At 57.1% G+C, this 15514-nt stretch overlaps 2 protein-coding genes across 2 annotated transcripts; one reads left to right on the forward strand and one right to left on the reverse strand.

Moving 5' to 3' along the window:
• Nucleotides 1–2286: 2286 nt before the first annotated feature.
• Nucleotides 2287–4716, forward strand: GFY (golgi associated olfactory signaling regulator; the record flags this gene model as incomplete). Its single annotated transcript, XM_082606696.1, is given in 4 exon segments — nucleotides 2287–3039; nucleotides 3041–3611; nucleotides 3885–4058; nucleotides 4517–4716. Coding segments are annotated over 4 exon segments (1698 nt in total).
• Nucleotides 4717–6152: 1436 nt separating this feature from the next.
• SLC17A7 (solute carrier family 17 member 7) lies at nucleotides 6153–15514 on the reverse strand (the record flags this gene model as incomplete). Its single annotated transcript, XM_082607215.1, has 12 exons — nucleotides 6153–6446; nucleotides 6679–6806; nucleotides 7001–7111; nucleotides 7777–7909; nucleotides 8046–8195; nucleotides 8849–8991; nucleotides 9083–9169; nucleotides 9438–9525; nucleotides 9605–9719; nucleotides 10004–10122; nucleotides 11067–11319; nucleotides 15453–15514. The coding sequence occupies 12 exons, from the start codon at nucleotides 15512–15514 to the stop codon at nucleotides 6153–6155; spliced, it is 1683 nt and encodes a 560-aa protein (XP_082463341.1).

Consider the following 15514-nt stretch of genomic DNA (forward strand, 5'->3'; position numbering starts at 1 on the left):
GGTCACCCCCCGCCACCGGCTCATTAGGAGCCGCCAGCGATAATGAGGAGCCGGGGGTGGGGGCCCCGCCGCTGCCTTAGCGGCCACCCACTAATTGGGACCAGGAGCTGGGACCTGAAGAGAATTGGGAGGGGGAGAGACAGACAGACAGAGAAGTGGACACAGGGGGTGTGTCAGAGGGATAAAAATAGAGACCGGCGGAAGGACCATCAGAGCAGAAGCCAGAGACACAGAGAGAGAAAGAGAGACGGGGAAGCAGCAGAAGAGGGACTGATGGGGAGATGCAGAGACAAAGAGATGGAGTAACCATGACAGGGAAGGACAAAGACAGAATGACAGAGAAAAGGAAAGAGAGGAAGAAAAGGAGCAACAGAGGAAGAAAGAAGGGAAAAGGAAGGAAGAGAGAAAAGAGAGGGAAAGGGACCAAGAGAGCCAGCTAGAGATGGAGGAATGAGGGAAAGACAGGAAATGGAAGGACAGCCAGCGTGGACAGAGCGGTCCAGAGATGCATCCAGACAGTGAGAAAACCAGGAAGAGTGAGAAATGGGGGCAGAGGGTTGGTAGGAGAAAGCAAAGGGTATGTGTGGGGGGAGGGACGGTGAAGGCAGGTATAGTGACAGGCAAAATCAGGAAAGTCTTAGAGACACTGCAAAGAGGGGAAAGAGACAGACAAAGACCCTGACTACCCTGAGGCTGTGTCCAAGCCCTTCCCGGGGAGGAACTTGGGGGTGTTGTGAAGATAAGGCCCAATCCCCCTAACACTGGCTCTTAAGAGGGTGCTGTCTACACAATGGAATGGTAGGCAACGGTTGGGAAGTCCCAAAGGGCAGCAGCAATCTGAATCTTGATTGACAGGACATGGGAACCTAGACTCCTAGTTCCCCAGAGAGGAGGGGAACAGAGCCTGGCTCCGGGAAACTGGATTCCTGGATCTGAGGGGAGAGGTCTGAGGGCCCCGACTCCTGGCTCTTGAAGTGGGAGGCTACCCGAGACCTGGATTCTTGGGTTTGGGTGTAGGAGAGGGCAGAAGGCTGGGGCCCTTGGCTTCACAGGCAGGAGAGCTTGGTTGGGCCACATACCTCCACCAAACGATCCAGTCCCTAACTCCCTTCCCCGCTCCAGAGACAATGTCCCTTATCTCTGTCCCTTTAAAAGTTCAAGCCTGTCACTAGGCTCCCAGGATCCCCAGGGTGGGGGTCAGGTGCGTCATGTGCACCCCTGGGACCCTGCCGCCCTACCCAGAGCCATCCTGCAGCATTCACTGATCTCTGCATTGAGCTCTGCTCACCTGTTGTTATCTTGGACCCCACTGAGCAGGTAAGAAACCCCAAACCCCAAGTGACGCTGTCTCATTTGGGTGTACGCCCACCCCACCTCCACCTGACCACAGACCTAGGCATCTCTGCCCCAGACCAGCCCCTGAGACCTTGAGATCCCAGCTCCATCCTCAATAAACAGAGACCTGAGTCCTGCCCCACAGCTCTCTCCTCCTGAAGGCTGAAGAATCCAGACCCTTATACACCTATCTCTGGAGGACAAAGGCTGAGTCCCAATTTCATTCTAACTCAGGACCCAAGAGTTCCAGACACCCATTTCCTTTCTCCCCTGTAATCTAGCCCCCCTCCAAGCTTTGCTCCTTCAAAATTCTAGGCATCTGAACCTTCAAGCCTCTCTTTTCTAAAGAATTAGGAATTTAGACCGACATTTAGGGCCCTCCATCCTCTGGGAGCCAGGAGTCTGAACCCCCAGCAGCCTTCTTGACCAGGATCCAGGAGTCTCCCTCCTCCCCCAGTTACAGGCATTTAGGCCCCCTCCTCCCTCAAATCCAGGCGTTCAGGCCCCCAGCCCCCAGGCGTTCCTTCTGAGCCTCCTCTAATGTAAACAACTGTTGAGTCAAGGTGTCCCCAGGGCCCTTGGAGAGGAAGAAATCCCATGTTCCCCTCAGAGGTCTACACCCTTCGAAGCCGAAGTCAAGGAGGTCTGGGGGCTTGGAAAGGTGTGTTTCTTTCCCAATCTTCCTGGGACCCCTTAGGGAAACAGATAAGGAAATTTACTACGACTCCCAAGAAGCCCTGCGCCTCAGTCTCCCTTAGCTACGGCGGCTACCGCCTCACAGCCTTCAGGGAGTTGCAGGTGGCTTCTCCTTTACCAGGCGCCCCGAGCTGGGCGGAGACGCGGTCTACCCGGAGACCAGTGGGCGTGGCCTCCGGAGTCGCCTCCCTGGCGACTTCTGGCTTTAACCCCTTCCTTCCCGCTCCCCCATTGCTACAGGTAAATCCCAGAGCTATGAAATCCTTCAGCCCGATCCTCTTGCTTCTGGTCTTTCTCTTCGCCTGGCTGGGTTCCAAGGCTGCCCCTTGGGCCTCACCGCCTGAGGGTTCCGACTTCTCGCGGATAGACCACCCCTCTCAGCCCTCCCCTCCTGCATCTGAAAATTCCACTCTCAATGGGCCTAACCCAGAATCCCCCAGGACCGCTTATCCTGAGCCCTGCAAGACACCTCATGTGGTTTCCCCTGAGCCCTCCCCCCTTGAATTCACTGAGACCCCCAACACTGACCTCCGAGAAAGCCCACACCCAGAGTCTCCTGAGGTCCCCAAACCTAACTCACTCAACATCTCAATATCAGAATCCCTGGACACCCTCCAAATTAAACCCTCCAAAATGACATATCCAGAACCTTCTGAGACCCCCAAACCTGACCCAACTGAAATTCCACACACAGAATTCCCTGAGACCCCCAAACCTAATTCCTCCAAAACTTCACACCCAACATTTCCTGAAACCCCAAACACTGACCCTACCCATACTCCACACCAAGAATTCCCAGAGATTCCCAAACTTAACTCCACTGAAATCTCACCCACAGAATCCCATGAGACCCCCAAACCTAATTCCTCCAAAACTTCACACCCAGAATTTCCTGAAACCCCAAACCCTGCCCCTACACAAACTCCACACCAAGAATCCCCAGAGATTTCCAAACATAGCTCCACTGAAATCTCACATGCAGAAGCCCCTGAGACCCCAAGTCCTGACCCCCACCAAGACCTTTGACCCCAAATCTCCAGAGACCCATGACTCTGACACCACTGAGACCCCAAATTCTGAATTCCTCCAGACACTCCATCCTGACCCTACCGAAATCCCCCACCCAGCATCTCATGTAGGCCACAATCCCAACCCCACTGAAATTCCCCAAACAGAATTCCCCACTCCCCCCTACCAAGATGCAACAGAGATTCTCCCAGCCTCTGATCCTGAGATCTCCACTAGTCTTCCCCCAGAAATGCCTGCACCCTTCAAGGAAGAAGTTACTGCCCTAAATGAGCTGCCCCTGAATCCCAAATCAAAAACCCTTGCAGCCACCCAGCCCGACGCCCTTAAATTGCCCACCTCAGAATCTCCTGGGGCCGTTGATCTGAAAGTCCCCCAGAACTCTAGCCCTAAAGGGCCCGACGCCCTCCCTCCCTCAGCCCGGATTGTGAGGTCCCCTGCTCCTCCAGGGCCCCCCAATCAGCCGGCCCCTGTCACTCCGCGGGCTCCCCAGCGGCGCAGCCGAGGTGAGAGAGTCAACACTATCTTCGTGGTGGAGCGAGTGAAGGAGACTGGTGAGGGGCCAGGACCCGGACTCCGGGGTCTGAGGGAGGAGGGCCCTGGGAGCCGGACTCCTGGGTCGAAAGGAGGAGAAGGCTGTAAGCCCCTCTTCGGAGTCTGAAGGGGGGAGGAGGCTGAGGGCTGGTACTGCAGGGTCTGAGGGAGGAGAGACTGGGGCCCGGGGCTCCCGGGTCCGAGGGAGGAGGAGGGTGGCATCTGGATTCCTGGGTCTGAGGGTGGAGGGGGCTAGGAGTTTAGACTGCTGTTCCTGGGCCTCCTTCCTTCAGGCGTGACCCTGGTGGGGCGTCCCCGGGACGAGGCAGGCGGGGCCCTGTGCCTATTCCTCGCCGGGACCGGGCTGCTTATTGGCATTTTCCTGCTCCTGTGGTGTCTCTGCCGCCGGGCGGCTCGACACCGGCCCTTCGCACACCACCGGCTCCCGAACGACGGAGATGAACCGGGTGAGCAACCTCTGTCGCGTCCCCGTTCCTTGAATATCTGCACGTTTCCTTAACCTGGTTTCGCCTGACACTTCAGGGCGCCCTACCTAAAAGTACAGGTCCCCATCCAAGGTCAGTAGAAGCCCTGAACCCTCCAGGGTCAGGTTCTGCCCCCCAATCTTCTGAAATTTCACACACACGTGTCCAGTTCCGCCCCCAGCCCAGCCGGGAGTTGCCGCACGCTCGGAGCCGCAGGTCCCTACAAGCCCCGCCCCTTCCCCCTCCAGGAGCGCGGCAGGCCCCGCCCCTGCTGCGTGGACGTCACGCCCCCTCGTCTATTCAGGGGTCCTTTAATTCGAAAACCCCGCTCCAATGGAAGGTCGGAATCCTCTTCCCTGTCTCCTCATTGGCCAGCGGCTCAGGAGAGGGGACAGACCCCCTGTCAGCCTATGGATGACTTCGTTCCTTTGTCCCCACAGTTATGCATTTGGACGCCCCGAAGGACCCCTACAACCTCTACTTTTATGCTCCGGACGCCTGGGTCCCTTCACACATCGCTGCCAAGCAGCCACTGCCCACCCCCCCACTGCCACCCAAGCTGCCTCCGCCGCCCCGCGGGGGCCGCCCCCAGCGCCTGGAACCTCTCTCCCCCTCCACGCTCCCCAACAACTTCGTGTGAGCCCCTCAAGACCTGCACCTTCCCCAGACGGAGGAAGGACCCAGAGGTCCTGTCCTCCTGGCCTGCTTTGCTACATAGGGGTCCTATCGGATAGAGGGTCCTACACGCAGAGATGCTTTAGATGTCAGTGGAGAACATATTCTGAGGACGAATAAATCACGTGTTCCCACAGCTAGACAACTCCTCTGGCCTAAGTCCTGGGGGAGGAGAGTGGCTGGGGTCCTAGAATCCCGGATGTGAGGAGGGAGGAGGCTGGGGGCCTGGACTTCTGGGTCTCAGGGAGAAGCGTGTTGGGGACTCCCAAGGCCAATGACGACGGGGTGTGTACACCAAAGCATTTTATTGGGAGAGGGGCAGGGCAGGATTTACAATCACAGAGACAGAGACACAAAGACACAACCCTGCCCCGGGGAAAAGCACCCCTTTTCCCCAGCCCCATTCCCTTTCCTGGGATTCTGTGACTTCTCCTATAAATGTTCCCCAAATTCTGAGCCGAAATAGGGGAATCTGAGAGGGGAAGGATCCCAGATTTGGAGTCATTTAGCCCCTGAGGGAGGCAACAAATGGCCACTGAGAAAATGAGGGCAGTTTGAAACCACCCAGAAGAATAAAGTGCAAGGAATTGGGGGGAAGAGGAGCGTCTTGAAACCACCATGGGAAAGTTCAATGCCGGTGGCTTCAAACCATTGAGTTGATGGACTTGAGCAGCCACTATTTAGACCTGAAAACCGTGTCAGAAAAAGTGCATGGGAGTGAAGAGAGGCATATTGTTAAAACTGCCATTTTGGTTGTTTCCCTAGGTATTGTGCTAAGCTAGGGAGAAGGTCTTGGGGAATTTGGTGCTTCAGCAGAATATGCTGGTGGAGGGAGGAGTGAAGAGGTGGGGGGGGTGCTTGAAACTGCCATTTCCCCTCAGAAACGCTGGTGAGAATCAATCCCTAGTATGGCAGGAATGGGTGATTGGGTAAACCAACTTGGAAAATGCAGAATAGAGTTGGGAGAGATCTGAAACTTCTAGAGGAAGACCTTGAATTTTTCTGAAAGGGGAGGAGGGGCTGAGTAGTCTCAGGGCTTAGCTTGAGAGTCCCTGGGGTTCAAGGAAAGGGGGAGGTGCCCAAAACCACGAGAGTGAGAGATTGAACTGTCCATTCAAATAAAGCCCTGAAAGGAGAGATTTGAAACCACTGAGGCAGAAAAAGTGGAGAAGGGAACCTTTAGGGGAATTTGGGTATCCTTGAAACTGCCAGTCTGCAACTTCACTACCCCTGAGAGGCAATTGGGAGGGGAAGAGGATTTGACAGCACTGGGAACAAGGGAGAGTGCTTCTTAGGCCTGAGGCAGGACGGGGAGAACTGGGGTTCCTTGACACTGTCACTCAGGCCAGAGATGTGTGGAATGGAGGTCCTGGAAACTGCCATCCAGTGGGAGGCACATGGTCAGTAGTCCCGGACAGGGGGTGGGGGTCTTGGGGGTTGAACTGTGCTGTGTGTAGCTCCATAGGAGGGAGGGGGAGCAGGGGGTGCCCCGGGGGGCTCAGCCTCATCCTCCATTTCGCTTTCGTCACTGCCAGCCAGCTGGTCGTGGCCAACAAAGCCACATTTCTCTTCGCTCATCTCCTCAGGCTCCGCCCACGGCTGCTTCTCTCCGGAAGCGAAGACCCCGTAGAAGATAACTCCTCCATAGTGCACCAGGGAGGCAATGAGGAACACATACTGCCACTCCTCCCGAGTCTGGGGAGGGGACAATGGTGAGGTGAAGTCAGAGGACAGAGAAACAGGAGGTGGAGAGAGAACCTGAGTGGGGGGGGGGGTTGGGAGGCCCAGAGAAAGGGAGACCGAGATCCAGAAAGAGGCTGAAAGAGACCCAGAGAGGGCAGGGATGGAGCCCAGGGAGGGTGACGCACGTCAGGAAGGTAATATACACAAACTTGGAGGGCAAGTGGGTCAGGGCCCGCGCACGGACCTTGTGCTTAGTCATGGCACCCACGATGATGGGGCACACCATGCCGGACAACGTGCCCACGCCGTTGGAGATGCCCATGAGGATGCTGGCGTAGCGTGGGGCGATGTCCAGGTGGTTCACGTTGAACCCTGGCAAGGCGAGCCAGGAGCCGTCACAGCCGATTCCCGCTCGAATGACTCCTCCCCCGCCCCACCTCCCCCTCGCCGCCGTTTTGCTCTTTCTAGTCCACCTTTTGCGAGGCTGGGAGGTCCCCTTCCTGAGCCAGGAAGTTCCCCACAGAGGTGACCTGAGTTCCCCCAAGGGGCGGATCGGCGGTTCTCACCAGAGATGGCGAAGCCGCTGAAGCCCACTGCGAGGACCAAGAAGGAGATGGCCACGCCCTTGGAGTGCGAGTAGCCGACCACCAGCAGCAGCGTGGCTTCCATGCCAAAGCCTACAGGGAGCCGCTTATCTGAGCGCAGGCCGCCCCACGCCTCTCCAGACCCGTTCCCGCCGCAATTCCCGACCCCTCTTCGCCCCAGTCTGGGCACTTCCACACCTGTCCCTGGCTTTGTTCCCCATTCTGTCCGCGCCCGCCCTAACCAAGCCCTCACCTCCCCAATGCCTGGCCCTTGACCACGCGCACAGGCTCGCCGCCCCGACCCGGCCCTCCGTGGCCCCACCCACTGACTAGGCCACGCTCTGAAGACGCAGGGTCCAGGCCCCACCCAGGCACCTTCGCACCTTCCCTCTCTGTCCCTATTCATTACACTCAGACCTTTGTCTCTCCAGGTTCCCCCTCTTCATCACCCAGTTCCCATCCTACTCTGGCCAGCCTCGTATAGACCCCGTCCTTCCAGACCCAACGTGGTCTCGCCTTTGCTCCACCTGGACAGCCATACCCGCCTTGCCCTTCTACCCCTCGGCCCTTGAAGCTGCCACCTGCCATTCTGTTCCAGCCAAGTCTGGTCTCACCCTGCCTCAGCCTTTTTGGACGCGCCCCTGGGCACGCCCTCTGACCTCTGCCCCTTCCCCAGAGTCCGGCCCCCTAGATCTGCCCCACGACGCTCTGCCCCTCCCAGGCTGTCCCAGACCAGATCCAGGCCCCGCCCCACTCACCCCCGCAGTTCATCAACTTGCGCACGTTGGTGGTGGACATGATACGGCGGCTCCTGAGGAAGTCAGCGATCTGGCCTCCAATGGGCACGATGATAGTCATGACCAGGTGAGGCAGCGCTGACACCAGGCCCACCTGCGCCAGCGGGCGTACAGGGAGGGGGCTCAGGGGCCGCGTGCCCGGGGTCTCCACAACCCCTTGGGATCCAGGTCCCTCTCCTTCCCCCCTCAACCCCCGCTGCTCCCTCAGCACCCTCCCTTCTGGGCCCAACCTTGCTGATCTCAAAGCCGAACACTTCTTCGAAGTAGGCGGGCTGGGAGATAAGAAGCAAGTAGAACGTCCAACTCCGGCAGAAGTTGGCCACGATAATGGCGTAAACTGGCATGGACGTGAAGAAGCGCCGCCAGGGTGTGTTAAACTTCTGTGGTGGGTGAGAGGAGGGACGGCTAAGACAGAGAGCAGGGCTGGGCGCTCTCCGTGTCCCTATAGGGATCCCACTATAGTCCCGCAGAAACCCAGGTTTCCCGATCTCACTAAAACCTCCAAGGACGCGGGGTCGCCAGCCTGACCACATCCCCATGGGAACGTTGGCATCCTAGCCTCACAGTAACACTTCAGGGATGCAGGGGTCCCGACTCTACAGTGGCCCTCAGGTTGGCAGGTGTCCGGAGATGACACGATGACCTTCAGAGACTCATAAATGTGGACCCAAGAGTCTCTTTCCATCCAGTTACGACCCCTAATTCTAGCCTCACCCACCCCAAGGTCTAAGCAAAACGTCACCTTCTAATCCGCCTCTGCAGGTTTAACCACGCCCATCAGTGGTTCCGCCCACCTCGCCAACGAGCCCTGCTCTCAGCACCTGCTATGGCCGTTCTCTCCGGGCTTTAACCCCGCCTCCTAGGTTCTAGCTCCATCCACCTTGCGTTCCCATCAAGTCTCCTCTAAATGTCTATGGAAACCCACCAAGATCTACATACAGTGCGGGTTCAAAGCCCATTTTTCTCCTGCGTCCCTGCCTCGATATCTCTCCTCTCCCCACCACACCCCCGCCCCGCAGGTTTGGGCCCGGACCGTGACGGGGTTCATGAGTTTGACGCTCTCGCCGATGGCGTCCTCGATGTACTTGCGCTCCTCCTCGGAAATGCTAGGGTGCAGCGCCGGGGACTCGTAGGAGACGAGCAGCCAGAACAGGTACCAGAATATCCCGAAGCTGCCTGGGGGGGTCAGGAGGGGGATGGAAGCGAGGTGACGACCGGCCTCGCTCTGCCCCAGCGCCACCCGGACCCAGGCGTCCGGTCCCCTCACCGTAGACGTAGAACACAGAGCTCCATCCTGAGTACTGCACCAGGACCCCGGCGAGAGGCATCGCGACCACTGCCCCAGCATAGGAACCTATGGGGGATGATACAGGATGGAGAAGAGTCCCATTCTCCCTCAAATGCAATAGAGCGGATTCCCAGCCCCCACCTTTCTGGGACACACATGCACAGGCCACAGCCCCTCCTCCCTCAGATACTTCAGTCTGGGTCACCAGCCCCCTCCTCTCTCAGACCTGGGAGTCCAAGCCCTCATTCCCCTCCTTCCTCAGACCTAAGAGTCCATACTCCAGCCCCCTATATCCTCAGACCCACAAGGCTGGATCCCAGCCCCTTCCTCTCACCGCAAAAGGCTGTTGTTGCCAGGCGACTCCGCTCTAAGGGCGGGGCCCATTTGCTCCAGATCCCGTGGCAGGCGGGGTACGTGACCCCCTAGGGAGGAGAAAGCCAGAGTCAACGAGAAGAGGCGGAGCTAGAACGGCGGCGGGGGTCATAGGGGGCGGAGCTTTACCTCTACCAACCCCTGCAGGATCCTCACGAAGATGACACAGCCATAGTGGACACGGGCAGCCGAGGGGATCAACATGTTTAGAGTGGAGGTAGCCACAATAGCAAAGCCAAAAACCCTGATAGGAAGAGTTCGTGGTCCGAGAAAAGAGTCCAGCTATCCCACCAGACCTAGGATTCTGCCCTTTCCTCCCACAGCAGGAGAGGCCTTGCGCCCCCAGAACCGCAGGCCCCACCTTCTCTGTGACCCCCACCTTCCACAATCACAAGCCCCGCCTTTCTCTAGGACCCCGGCCCAGAACCCAGGCTCCTCCCATTTTCCCGGAGTCAGACCCCAAATGCAAGGCCAAACCCTCTAACTCCACCCACACTCTGCCGCCCACTTTGAGACCCCACCCCATACCTGTTGGCTGCGAATTTTTGGCAAATAAATCCTCCAGGAATCTGGGTGACAATGTAGCCCCAGAAAAAGGAGCCGTGTATGAGGCCAACAGTCTCTGGATCCCAGGTGAACTGAGCTTTCTGTGGGCCAAAAGTCACATCAAACCAACATCTCTGCTCCAGGTTCTGCTCTTCCACCAATCAGCACCCACAGACAATCCCTCATCCAATCAGCAACAAGGATCCCCTCTCGCCTTCAAAACACCTGCTAATCAGAGCTCGTGCCACCTACCCCAACTCTGCTCGCCCATGTTGCTAGGACCGCACTACCTTAGCAGTGGGGCCTGTTGCTGCCTAGAAGCCTAGCTCTGCCTGCTTCCCTGTCTCCGGGTCCCTTCTCTGAATGTCTAGGGGCCCATATATGGGGGTGGGGATTCTTTCTCCACTTTTAACCAATGTACAAACCGTTTGCTGATTGACCAGGATGGGGTCTAGGCAGGGACAAGAAGTAGCCAAAGGGTCGGGCCTGATTGGAAGGGAACAAGGGGCGGGTAGGCCACAGCCCAAATCAGGAATTTTTTTCTGAGGCGGGGTCATGTCCTATACCGAAATTAAAATAGGGAGAAAGTCTGAAATGAGGCGGGGCTTTAGGTAACGACCGGGCAGATGGGGGAGGGATTTAAGCAACAGTGGAACTTCAGAAAATCCAGAATCAAAATTCACGGTGGAGCCTGAGTTGCGCCTGGGATTAAGATGCAACACTGGAACAGTTGTGGGACGCAGGTGTAGTAAAGTCGCTAGGAGGCCCAAAATGGAGCAGGGGCAACACATAGGGAACCTAATGATGGGCAGTCTGCATTTTGAAATCAGAGACCCGAAACAAATAGGGGCGGGGCTTTATTTAGATAGGGGCGGGGCTTAGGAAGGGAAGACCCCCGAGATGAGATGGAGCTGAGGGGGCAGCACAAATGGGCGGGGCTACTCAGAATGTGGTGTGGAAGGGGCGTGGTGTGGGTGGGTGTGACGTCATCCGAGGGCGTGGGCAGTGTTAGCAGCAGCCTGAGGCAGCGCCCGCCCTGAGCTACCTGAACCACCACGTGGCCCCCGCGGTGGGTCGTGCTGTTGTTGACCATGGAGACAATGGCCACGCCCAGGTTGCAGCGGATGCCGAAGCTGATGCAGAAGCCCAGGCCGCTCATGATGGCGATAATGTAGCGGCGAGGGAGACCAAAGCAGGTGCAATCCACGACCGGCGGGTCCCGGGTCTGCGTCGTCACCGGGCGCCCATCAGCACTCAGCTCCAGCGTCTCTGCACCTTCCTGCCGCTTCTCCAGAAGACTGAGAGGCAGCAAAGGTGAGACGCGGACGTCCAGTCCCCAGCCCCCTCCTCCCATGACACAACAGTCCAGGGCAAAATCTGCTTTTCAAGACCCGGGATTCTAAGCCCGCACTCCCTCTTTCCCCAGGAGTCCAGCCCCTGACTCCCTTCTCCCCCTCTGGATCCAGGAATCTGGACCCCGGTCTCAATCTCCCTCAGATGAGGAATTCGCACCCCCAGGCCCTTCCTCCCTCAGACTCGAGTGGGGAACTCCTCAGTTTCTTTCTCCCCCAGCCGTGTCACCTCTTGACTCAGTTGTTTTAGACCCAGGCTACCCTTTGCGATCCAAAACCCTGTGACCCCAGCCCTCCCCACCAAGGTCCAGAGACACTCTCCAGCCCCCTCTTCCGGATATGAGCCTATCTGAGGAAGCAAAAGGCGCTAAGGAGATGCTTCAGCAAAGGTGTCAAAAGAACAGATGCTTCTCAGCCACGTCTGCTATATATACTGTCCCCCCTCCTCCCCTGCCCGCTGTGGCACGCCCTTCCCTGCTTCCAGGCACCAGTTGTGGGCCTGACATCCAGCTGGCTCCATTCAGCCACTGGAAGCCCATTCCCAGGGATTGGGGGTGCGGAGACGTCCAGGGCACTGGAATCCAGCAGCCCAGCTGGATATCCCTGGAGAACCTTGAGTTCAGGCTGTCAGCCTAGGGGGTAGGGAGGAGGAGTGATGGGAGGTGTCCTGGCAAGGGACAGATGGCCCTGGTAGGGGGATTGGCTCAGTCCCCAGCGAGGCTCTCGCCCCCGCCTGTTCTGGATCCGGGATTGAGTCTGTGATGATGTATAGGGTACTTGGAGGGCCACCTCAAATCCAGAGAGAGGCTGTAGGGAGAAAGAGGTGCCCTGAGACAGATGTGGAAAGATTCAAAAGGAGGGCTATAGAGACAGGGTGGGGAGTGCAGAGGCTGAGAGAAAGAGGGCCAGAGACACAGAGGAAGGAGAGAGACCCAGAGAGAAGGGGACAGATATCCAGAGAGAGAGAGGCAGACATCCAGTCAAGAAGAGAATAAGACAGGGGCAGAGACCCTGAGAGAAGGTGGGGGACAGCACAAAGACCCTGAGAAGGAAAGGGACAGAAACCTAGAGAGGGACCCAAAGTCAGGTAGGGACAGAAACCCAAGAGAGAGAACATAGAGTCAGAGACCCAGAAAGCTGAGAGAAAGATAAAGAGACTATAGGAGCGTGAGGAGAGACAGACTAGGGATATGACTTGTGAGGTGCGGCCCCTCTCCGAGGCGGGTAGGCAGCCAGGGGATCGGGCTGGATCCCAGGAAAGGGCTAGAACAGATGGAGGCGAGGGAGACTGGGACGGGGGAGGAAAGAACAGCCAGACGGTCTGGGAGGAGGAGGAGGCGGGTGGAAGAGATGAGAAAAGCAGCCCTCCCCATCCTAGAACTTAAGGAAGTGGAGGAGGGGGTTAAGAAACGGGGTGGGTGGAGAAAAGGACGGGGGAGCTGACAGAACCTGGGGGGATGCGGAATGAGACCCTGGGCAGAGAGCCAGAGAGAGGGGAATGGAAGCCCCAAGAACAAATCGCACAGGGCGGTAGGGACTGCCCCCCATCAGAACAGGTCAGCCAATGAGATTAGAATTTGACCCAGGTTGCTCTCACATGCTATTTGACCCTGAAACTCAAGATATGATTGCAGCCCCTGAAATGTGATATTCAATGTTAATACTAGGGCATAGATCTTAGATCAAGGCTTTCTAAACCGAGGGAGGCAGTCTCAGTATTCCATACCTATAAAATGGGGGCAAGAGTAGAATGTGAGGTTACAAAGAGGGAACTTCAAGGTGATATTATCATTTCAGAAGAAGAGAGCCAGGGATGTAGAGATGAAGGTGGCCCCAATACTTCACAGAGGACAAGAACAGAGAGGGGAGACCCTGGATGGGGTCCCTTTCCCTCTCTGGATGCCTGGAACTCAGGTCTAGGGACTTGGTGGTGAGGAAAAGCAGCACTTAGGAGGCAGGTAACCAAAATGAAAATGGTGTCTCAATCTCCCTCTCTGGGTCTCTGCCTCTGCTTCTTGCAGATTCTCAGTCCACTCCCCTCTCCCCCCTCCCAGGTGTCTGTCCTCTTATATCCCTTTGATTCTCCCTTATCTTCCTATTGTACAACTGAGGAAACTGAGGCTCAGGAAGCAGAAGTACCATGTCCAAGGTCACACACAAGAGTAGCAATGGGGCCGGATCACTTCCTGGCCCTCAGCCTCACCCCTCCCAAGGCCTGGCTCTCAGAAAGGAGGTATTTTGGCTCCTGTCTCCCCTGTATTCCCCTTCCCCCCCCCCTTGTCCTTGTCTCATGTCACCTGGGTTACCGTGTGTTTCCTGGTCTGAGGGAGTTTTCCACCCACTCCAGCATCACTCATCTCGAGGAAGTTCTGCAGCCTCCATCCCAGACTTGGTAGGGAGACTGACCTGGGTTCGAATGATGCCATATTTACTCAGCCATTGTTTTCCCCCCCTTTTCCAACTGTGCCTCAGTTTCCCCAGCTTTGTCTAGAGGATTAAAAGGAATCAGGGTGTTGTGTCCAATACAGGGCATTCCCCCCCCTCGCCAACCATCACAGTGAACCCCAGGATTCAGATGTTCTTCTGGGTTCAAACTCCTTGATGACTGTCCTGGTGGGAGCCCTGAACTCTGGGGTCTCTAGGGGCTCAGAAGGCAGCTCAGAGAGGTGACGGTAAGGCAGAGACAGATGGAGAGAAACCCAAACACAGAGAAGCTGAGAAACGGAGACTGAGGGAGAGGGCCTGAGAAACACATCCCTCCCGCTGCCGTCCCCCTTCCCAGCCCCTCCACCAGCACGTGTCTCTCCCTCTCCTGACTTCACACTGGTGTATTTTGAGAAACTCGTGAAAGGAGGTGAGAAAAAGGGTGGGGAGGGGCTGGAAGATTAGGAAAAGAAGGGGTGAGGTTATCTCATCTCCCCACCCCCCTCCCATCACTGTGCCATTCTCCTGCCCCCTCCCTTCTGTCCAGGTTTTTTCCCATCTCTCACGTTACTGGAGGGTGGGGTAACTTTGGCGCTAGGAGGTGATCTGCAGCAAGCAGGACTAGTGTTAACCTTAGAGAAGGACTCGCATGGTCTAGTGAGCTGGTCAGTCAAAGATGGGATCAGAGCTGTGGGCCAAGGGGACCCAAGGGTCTGAGGGAATGGCGGCAGGGGCATGGTGCTGATGAGGCCGTCTCCTCCCCGCACTGTGGCCAGATATTTTTAGGCTTCTCCGCAGCTGAGTAATTTCTCTGACTTGGAGCCAGGGCTGGGGTTGGGGGTGAGAGACTCGGGAGAGGTGTCCAGACTGCTCTGGGGACACCCAGGTCACTGGGGTCATCTCCTTGGCTGGAAGGAGGTCCCTCTGAGCTCTAGCCTGTACCCTTTGGGAAGTCTGTCCTACCGCAGGAGCCTAATTTTTGGCCGGCAACTCCCTTCTCCACTAGAGACCCAGGATACCCTGGCTTCTTCCTCCCAGCTTAACTCTCCTCAAGGACAAGGACCAATGGGCCCCAATCCGATTTAGCTTCAGATTAAACTCTCTGAGAGATGGAAACTGACAAACACACAGAGATGGAGAGACCCGGGGTGGAGGAATAAAAACCCAGAGAGAGGGTCAGAGACCCTAGGGCAGGGAGTTGGGGGACAGAGATTCAGAGAGAGAGCGACAAAGACCTAGACAGAGGGATTGTAGAGAACTAGTGAGAGCAATGGCCAGAGAGCGGGACAGACTCAGAGGTAAAAGGAAACAGAGACCTAGAGAGAAGGAACAGAGATCTCAAGAGAGGAGGCAGAGAGAAGATAGGTGAACGAAGACCCAGAAGCGGGGGAGGGAGTCAGAGACCCAAACGAGGGGGATATATAATCCCAGAGAAAAGAGCAGAGCCTGGGATGGGGTGGGGCGCAGAAGAATGATGGATGAGACAAGACTAGGGAGACCGGCGCCGTCGGAGACTGAGGGAGAAAACTGGACAGATGGGTGCCCCCCCACCCATGGGTATCGCCTGTCTAGCTGTCCGTCTGCGCCCAGGTGGGAATGAGCGTCCTCCTCGGACCCTAGCGCTCTTCCCCGCCCAGGACCCCCACCGTGCTCACCGGTGCAGCCTCCCGAGGGCACGACCCGCCAGCTTCCGAAACTCCTCCTGGCGGAACTCCAT

The sequence above is a fragment of the Mesoplodon mirus genome (genome assembly GCF_964341445.2).
Source record: "Mesoplodon mirus genome assembly, chromosome: 19".
NCBI classification, from domain to species: domain Eukaryota; kingdom Metazoa; phylum Chordata; class Mammalia; order Artiodactyla; family Ziphiidae; genus Mesoplodon; species Mesoplodon mirus.